The sequence below is a fragment of the Typha latifolia genome, chromosome 5 (genome assembly GCF_019914945.1).
Source record: "Typha latifolia isolate L0001 chromosome 5, TyphaL0001v2, whole genome shotgun sequence".
NCBI lineage: Eukaryota > Viridiplantae > Streptophyta > Magnoliopsida > Poales > Typhaceae > Typha > Typha latifolia.
The window spans coordinates 10,784,350-10,793,105 of NC_133090.1; the positions used below are offsets into that span (position 1 = coordinate 10,784,350).

General features: G+C 36.8%; 1 protein-coding gene across 1 annotated transcript; it reads right to left on the reverse strand.

Annotated features, from left to right (window-relative positions):
• Positions 1-6,918: 6,918 nt before the first annotated feature.
• LOC140789491 (putative invertase inhibitor) lies at positions 6,919-7,745 on the reverse strand. Its single transcript, XM_073139205.1, has one exon. It carries the CDS (start codon positions 7,691-7,693, stop codon positions 7,079-7,081), a length of 615 nt encoding a protein of 204 aa, XP_072995306.1. The 5' UTR covers positions 7,694-7,745; the 3' UTR covers positions 6,919-7,078.
• Positions 7,746-8,756: the final 1,011 nt, after the last annotated feature.

Below are 8,756 nucleotides of genomic sequence, written 5' to 3' on the forward strand. Positions count from 1 at the left end.
GTGACAGTTATCTTGTCGTTTTGCTTGTTGGCTTATGAGGTGAGTTGAATTGTGACAAGTCACAACTTACTGTATGGGATTTTTCTATTGCCCTAAAAGCCAATGACGTGGCAATTGGTAGACGGTCCAATGGCAAGATTAAAATCTCATCGCTTAAACTATTGCACTCTGATTACATGGCGAGAAGAGACAAGATAACTTGTTTTCATCTTGTTTAAATATAATCATAGAAGAGAACAGAAAAATAAAATATTTATTTAGTTCAAAAAGAAAACAAATAATATGTTTACTATTATACTCTATACCAAATATTTAACTATCAAAATAAATCAGCATCAGTAACAGTTAGAATATAAAATATAAAAACTATTACTTTTCTAATAGCTTAATAGTTAGGGAGTTTAAATTTACTTTGCTCGAAAAATATAAAACTCTATTTATTTAAATTAAATTTACTTTTTGTCCATCAAAATATCTCTTCTTTTATCTAAAAAGTATAAAATTTTATTCACTTAAATTAAATCTATTTTAGCTCATATGCACTAAGATACTTAATAATTAATTTTTTAAAATTTTCAACAGAATATCAAGAAATTAAATAAAATATATAATAAAATAGGGGCATATCTGAAATATTAAAATATAAGAAGAATATGCTTTTTTTTCTTCTCTTTCTCTCTCTATTTCTCTCTATTTTTTGCAGAGAAAAAACTATTATTTGTTTTGTCTCCCTTTGTCTCTTAAAAATTTAATCTAAATAATAAAAACTTATTTTCTCTTGTGACTTCCTCTCCTCTTCTCTTTTATCAGTCAGAATTTGATACTTAAACTATAAATTTTTCGTTCTACCTTAGATACAAATACTCACTATAAAAGTTCTAGATCATGACACATTGATTTTATTCAATTGGCTTAATAATATTTAGACATTAGATAACTATATTCTAAATATGTTTTCAAAATTACGCAGAATTTGAATTTTGAAGTTGTACTAAATTCTAATTTGACGTAGTGTTAGAAAATTATATTCTAAAGATAATCATCTGATATTCAAATAGTATGAAACTAATAGAATAAAATCAGTGACGTCATGATCTAGAACTTTTATATTAGTGTTTATTTAGATGTAGATGTTGCGGTTTTTTTATTATGATACGGATTGGACATAATCAACTCGTCTTGAATTATATTATTTTCTGTTTTTGTTTTGGATAAAAATAAGAAAACTTCAAGCTAGTACAATTGAACGATGATCAAACGCCTACACATCGTTCACACATACAAAGCGATGTTTTTAACTATTTGAACATGGTGGAAGGACGTTTGAATGCTCGTCGGTTAAGTTAACAGCCTCCAAATATGTGGAATACCAGCCATTTTGAGATTATTGATTATTGGAGCTTTTATTTTGCAACTAGGCTTGAGCCAGCTTTCTCCCTCCTCCTTCCTCCCCATTGGTATCCATCCCGAGCTTCCTTCTATGGTGGAGGTTAAATCCTCCTTCGCTTCTTCCTCCTCACTCTAGCGACCAGCCCTGGAAGCTCCCTTCCCCTCACATCTTATTCAAGTTATATTCCACCCACCTTACCATTATTTCATTCCCTAATCGTAACCATACCACCATTTTCATCAATCACGTTCATCTTGCCATCTTTTGACTTTTGGTCATTATTTCCTCCATGTTTTTTGAAATACTTACCTGATAGATGAGATTCAAATTGTGTTGGATTTCTAACTTTCAGAGCAATAACATATTTGAATCTCATATCATTTCAACAGTTAGAATGATCCATACTGCCTTTGAAAGTTTCGTGTTCAGTTTGTCCAAAATAGCAACTCAGATTGACAATCATTTTCCTCGAGGGTGATTGTAATAGTGGTATCGAGCCAAGTTTCCTCGGGGTGCATCCACAATGACACCAACCACTAGATCCATGGCAGCATAAAGGAGAGAAGAAGAAGAAAAGGAGACATCCAAGTGAGCGGGAGAGAGGAACTCTAAATCTCCACCCGCGGATACCCAAGAGCAAGAGGACCGCACACACATAACACTGCTTCCTCCACCCTCCATCATCGACCCAAACATGGAGATCCTATTAAGGTCATTTGATGCTTTGGGCCACACCTTCTTCACCATCCTCGCTCAAACCATTGAAATCTTAAGCCAAACGATCGTGCAACAAAACATTGATTTGTTGCAGGCGACCTGAGAAGGGCCAATTCAAGGACATGAGGTACTTAGATCTTCCACATCGGAAACCCCCGTGATGGTTCCACTGGTCGGCCAAGGATAAGAGAGAGTTACTACGCTCGAGTCAAGGCAAGGTGGGCCTCACCGACTAGCGCGACTTGTAGATGAAGATGATGCTGATCCCTAAATTGAGAGGGATGAAGAGAAAAATCAAGAAGCTAATAAAGGACGTCGAAGGAATCATGTATGGCTAGAGGAGCACCCACCTCCGACTAGAGCTGGAGCAAGATTCGACCCCCAATTGTGATACTAGCATCCACAAGCGTATTGTTTAGTTAGAGTTTCCCAAATTTTGAGGTGAAGATCCAGTTGATTGGATTTATCGTGTTGGACAATTCTTTATCTTCCAAGGCATGGAGGAGGACAAAAAGGTTATCCTTACATCCTTCCACCTCGAGGATGTGAAGCTACAGTGATTTAGGTCAGCTATCACTCATAGGTGGATTGAAACATGGGCGAAATTTCACTGTTTGGTCTACAAATAGTTTGGATCGTCGGGCTATGAATACTTTCATGCTATCTTGACAAAGATGACCCATAATACTACTGTTAGAGCATACCAAAAGGAATTTGAATGAGTATTTAGCCTATGCGCACCACCATGGTTGGATAGTCAGTTCAAATCCACATTCATTGTTGATTTGCGGAGGGCATTCAAGCCGACGTACAAGCTCTACGACCTACGGATCTGGGGCAAGCCATAGAGGATGCTATGCTCATGAAGGACAAACATCGAGCACTTAGAAGGGCATAAGTGAAGACAATCCTGAGACCTCCTATGCGTACTCTAACACCTGCATAGGTGGAGGAGCGAAGGGCTAAAGAGTTGTGCTTCAAGTGCAATGAGAAGTTCACCCTAGGACATTGTTCCGCACGGTAGACTAGTTTGGTGATGCTTACTGATGGTGAGGTTGAGGAGGATGTACATGAAGATGATGTCGCTGTTAGTGACGAGCATGAGGAGGAGAATGATTCAAAGGAGATACGGGTGGGCATATCATTGCAAGCATACTCTAGAGCTACTACACCATTGAAAGTCTTACAAGTAGACAACATCATTAGGAAGCATACTGTGGGTATCCTCATGATATGGGGAGTACGCACAACTTTCTAGATGAGCGGCTGGCTCGAAAGATCGGGCTTATTTATGAACCGATGGTAAGATTTGATCTCACCATTAGCGATGGGACAATGCTTCAAGCTGAGAGTAATTGTAGTATTATTCAGGTGCAAGTCCAAGGGCACATATTTGTCATGGACCTGTATCCGATTGCACTCCGTGGAGTGGATGTCGTCTTGGGGACATAGAGAATACAAAGCTTGGATTCAATCACATTCGACTTTGGAGAGATGTGCCTCATATACAAGCATAACAACGGGAGGGTGCGACTCGACGGCATTCGATCACACTTGGGAGTTACCTTGCAATCACTACTTGGCTTGCCGAGCACTGCGGACCCAGCTTATTTGATGTAGCTAGCTCCCACTGAGCTTGAGGAGACACAGGAGCCAAGTATAGCTGATGATTTTGCTCATGTCTTACATGGCTTTTCGATCCTATTTAAGGGGCCCAAAGGGTTACCACCGGCGCATGAGGTGGACTAGCGCATCATGTCGGGCGCTGGACTAGCAAACATGAGGCCTTACTACTACCCTCACGTTCAGACAGAGATCTCTAGATTGCTGACCGAGATGCTGGATCAGAGGTTCATACAGCCTAGTCAAAGTGCATATTCTTCACTTATGCTACTGATGAGGAAGAAAGACGGGAGTTGATGATTCTGTGTAGACTACCAGGTGCTGAAACTCCATCACTGTCAAGAACCAATATCTTAATTATCTCATCACTATCTTTAATTACTATCTTACTTTATTAATTAAAAAGTAATTAGAGAAACTTGTATAGAAAAAAAAGAGTGATTAAGAAATAGAAGAAGAAGTAACAACATAAGAAGAAGAGAAAAAGATTATGGGTCACTTTTCTTTATTTTTTATATTGTTCTATCAGCATTTAATGAACACTAAATGGCAGAAGGTTACATTAGAAGAAAGAAAGGAAAAGTGTCTCTTGTACAAAGAAAACCTAAATTGGGCATGAGCAACAAAATTAAAAATTAATATTATTTTTAGTGCAAATTAACCTTCTCCTTTTGCTTGTTGACTTAGAGGTGACTTTGAATTTTGGGCAAGTCAAAACTTACCGTGGGACTTTTCTATTGCCTTGGTAGACTGTCCAATGCCAAGATTAAAATCTTATGGCTTAACTATTGCACTCAGTTTTTTTTTTAAATTGCACTCCGATTAGATGGCGAGAAGAGAGAAGATAACTATTATTTTCATCTTATTTTAATATAATAGTAGAAGAGAAAAGAAAATAAATTTATTTAATTTAATTAAAAAAGAAAATAATATATTTACTGTTATACTCTATATCAAGTACTTAATTATTAAAACAAATCAGCATAAGTTACTATTAGAATATAAAATATAAAAATTATTATATTTTAATGACTTAAGTTTTTAGAGTAGTCGGTAAATTAACATAGCATCAAAGTCAGAGATAAAAGAATTCAAATCCGGTCGTGTCTATCGTTGTTTGAAAAATATAAAAATCTACCATTTAAATTAAATTCCAACATGTCAAAATTTCGCTTATTTTCTTAAAAATATAAAATTTCATCCATTTAAATTAAATAATAGCATAATAAAATAAGGGCATATTAAAAATATAAAAATAATATATTTTTATTTCTCTTTATTTCTCTCTATTTTTGCATAGAAAAATCTGACTCTCTCCTCTTATCTTCTATCCATTCAAACAAGACGATAGTAATAGATCAAACAATAAGCTCTCAAGTCTTTCTTCAGTAAAACAAAATTATTAAGATTATTACATAAAATTAGTCAGGTTTAACTAGTTGAGCTCACCTCATTTATTAAGTAGGCAAAGTTGAGCTAATCTAAATGATCTAGTTATGTGGCTTGAAGCAAGATTCCGACGGAGACGAAGACGAAGGAGGGGTGGAACAAGATTCTGACAAAATTGAAGACGAAGAAGAGCCAGAGTTGGAGAAGAAGAAGGTGGTGGAGGCTTGGCCTAAGCAGTTCGGCACTACCACCCACTCACCCAGCCACACAAGAGGCTTGCAAAACTTTGAGGTTGTAGGATAGAAAGAGCCCCTATCCTCGCTTAGCACTCGGCTAGAGGAGGGGAGGGGAGAGAAAATTGATGGAGAAGCCCCTCTCGCGAGAGGAAGAAAGTGGTGGCTGAACCCTAGAGAAAAAACATATACTTGTACCTTCACGTTAGTCAAATATGATTAAAAATAATAGTTGTAGGTTAGTTTAAACCATAACGGAGTGTGAAGTGATATAAATATAAATTATAAGAGATGAAGTGAATTTAGAACTAACAATTTTTTCTATTAAGATATTATCGATAAAATATGGTACTCGGAAATGTTGTAACTGAAAATTAAACTAAATATTTTAATGATAGTCATCATATTCCTGATTATTGATCTCACTCGACCTAGTAATCGCCGCTCACATAGAACAATCCTAGTCACCGGAAGCACGGCAACCAACAAGATGATACCGTGAATTTATTTATTTGCCTTCCGATAGTTTGTTTCATTGACTGCAGAGAAAACGACACTGGATTATTATTCAAAAAATCCAATCAAATTCAAAGAATTATCGTCTTCGCCTCCATCTCCGTTGGAATCACTCTCTCTTTCCTCTCAGTGGTGGTGCATCCTCCAACTCATCAACTCTCTACATTTGGTAACGCCAAAAATCGAGTTCGAACTTCAATGCTAATGTCTACAATGTCAAATACATGGTCTCTGCGTTTGAGAATTCTCACAGCTGCATTTGAATGCCCCCAAGTGAATTTTGTCTTCCATTCTTCTTTTGTAGTACATCTGACCTCCAACTTGTGAATATACTCATTATAAAATATCTGAACACATTACTTTTTATCACATTTGCTAACATACAAACTTTACTTAGTTGACAAAAGTTTCTAACATTACAATTTTTGAAAAATTATATCATGATTTTTCTCATTTTCGTGTTCTAAAATGAAAGCATGATGTAGAAGGAGGAATTTCACCAAATGTTATGTTGACAGTAACAATCTGATTCTAAATGTCACAAGAAATTAAATGTAGACTCAAGACTCGAACCATACTTAGAAGGAATGAACAAAAAATTTAGTGAAAAAATAATGCTGGCTTGAAGGGATATGACTAGTCATGAATGGATATACCATTTTGGGTCTGAACCGAATAACAGTTCCAAAGTAAAGAGATGTAAGTTCTAATCAAAGGGACTAAAATTGGACTTGACCCCCGGGTATAACTGAACCCAGTCGGGCAGTGCGCATGTATGAATTAAGTTGCATAGTAATATTTACTCACAAAATATGTATTCCTTTTGTGGCCCAAAGCCCATAAGAAGTTTATCACTTATATATCATATTAATATTCAATATAGTACTAAACTACTTCTCTTTATTTTTTATTACCATAATATCTACTTTAGAGCCATTTTCCATTCACTTCTCTTCATGGATTTGACTAAGTAAATATATGACAATAAAATACTTTTTAAGTTAAATTAATTTTCCTATTGAGTTATTATTAATAATGTGTAGGCCTCACTTAAAACTTAACTCAAAATTAATAAAAGTTCATTCAAATACATAAAATTTCTAACATGTTATACTTAAGAAAAGCATTGATGCGAGAATTTTTTGTTTTTTTCTTTTTGGTTAATGGTTGCAGATCCCCGCGGTTTATTACAATATTTTTCCACAAAAAATCAACCGAAAGGAGCGGCAAGATCCAATGTAATAACGCATTGCTTCCTAAAGTTCTCAATGTTCTCGATTAGCTCCTCCTTCATCTTCCCTTTCACTTCCTTGCAGCCTCTGTCGCACGTCTCGATATCCCCCATGGCCGCATTCATCGACCTTATGATGTCAATGATGGCCTTCATGTCCATTGCTGCCATCGAGATGTCTAGCCGTTGGATGGCGTCCTCGAAGCTGCCGGAGCATATGTTGAGGCACTGCCAGAGTGCCTTGTCGTTGACGGTAGCGTTCAGGGATTTGGCAATGTAGGTGGCGATGCCGGCAGCAACCTCGGCAGCAGTTCGGATGGAGATGGCGATGAGGCCTTGTCGGTCAGCACCTTGGCTCTCGGGATTCGCCGCGAGGGATTGAACGCATTGGTAGACGTAGGACGTTTTGTTGCATGCCCCTTGCACATGCAGCAAGCCGGCGGCGGGTCCTGCGGGCCGAGGCCAGTGGGCAAAGGACTGGGTAGGCACGGAAAGACAAAGGAAGAGGAGGAGAGTCTGTCGATATGCCATTTTTATTACTGTAGATTTTTGGAGTATTTCCGCTTCTTTCTGATCATCTAGGTAGGAGTTCATGTGTATATATATACGAGGGTTAGTCTATGCTTAGGAACCAGGATTATGATAAAATGAGAAGACGTGGTGGACAGAGGTTGGTGTTGCATGGGAGTGCATGAATAGAGGAGTCGAAACAAGAGGTTTGGTCAATGGATAACTTGATCAGCTATATAAAATCCCAAATATGGGATATGAGTTTATGGACCCCATGCATGTTCGTTAATGGAGTTCGCTGAATTCAAGCTGCGCCAATCCTTCAACTTAGTGGATAGCCTCGTCAACCAAAATGAAAACGGATTTGGATTTATGCTCATCAACAAAGTCTCCAAATTCCACTTCTTAATCTAATTATCCTAAGTATATCTCATTACAAACTTTCACGGGTTTCCATCCTTTCCTTGAGTTGCTACTACTCCTATATTACCTTTTCAAGGACCAAAGAGTCTTAAATTTTATTCAACAAAACACGTCAATATATTACATTAAATGCAATGAATCAGGGTTCAACTAGGTTGCTTCATCTTTAAAAGGATCCGACGTGTGCACTTGCCAAATTCCGTGTACTTATATAAATCTGATACTTAGTCATCAACTATTTATACTTGACCATCTCTATAGGTACAAGATAAAATTTTCGCAGGTATGCCGGATATGCAAAGCTGAACATGAGATTCCCAAAAATGAATTGGTTAGCGTGATTCTAACACTTTATATCTGAACTTCTCTTTTCGAGCATTGCTATGCTAAAACACGGATAATATAAAATTTAATGAAGCAAGGGTGAAACTGTAGTTCAAGCGAAGACAAGCAGCAATAAGAGATTGTTATGTTTTTATTAATATCACATGAAACTAATCCAACCCATTTGTTATTTCATTCTGCCATCTCGCAGGAATACATGCAACAACATCCTCCTTATAATACACTAGGTAAGAAGATTCAAAACGAATGTACTTTTTTGCTATTACATGTTGAAAGATTATATGGACATGGTTGTGATTTCATTCAGTAAATCTTTTGCGCAGGTCCTTAATTACCGAGAATATTGATATCAATTTGATGAAAGTAATGGATGGAAGAG

What these genes read in the sequence shown, in the direction of transcription:
- LOC140789491 (XM_073139205.1), bottom strand. Translation starts at nt 7,693, where the DNA reads ATGAACTCCTACCTAGATGATCAGAAAGAAGCGGAAATACTCCAAAAA.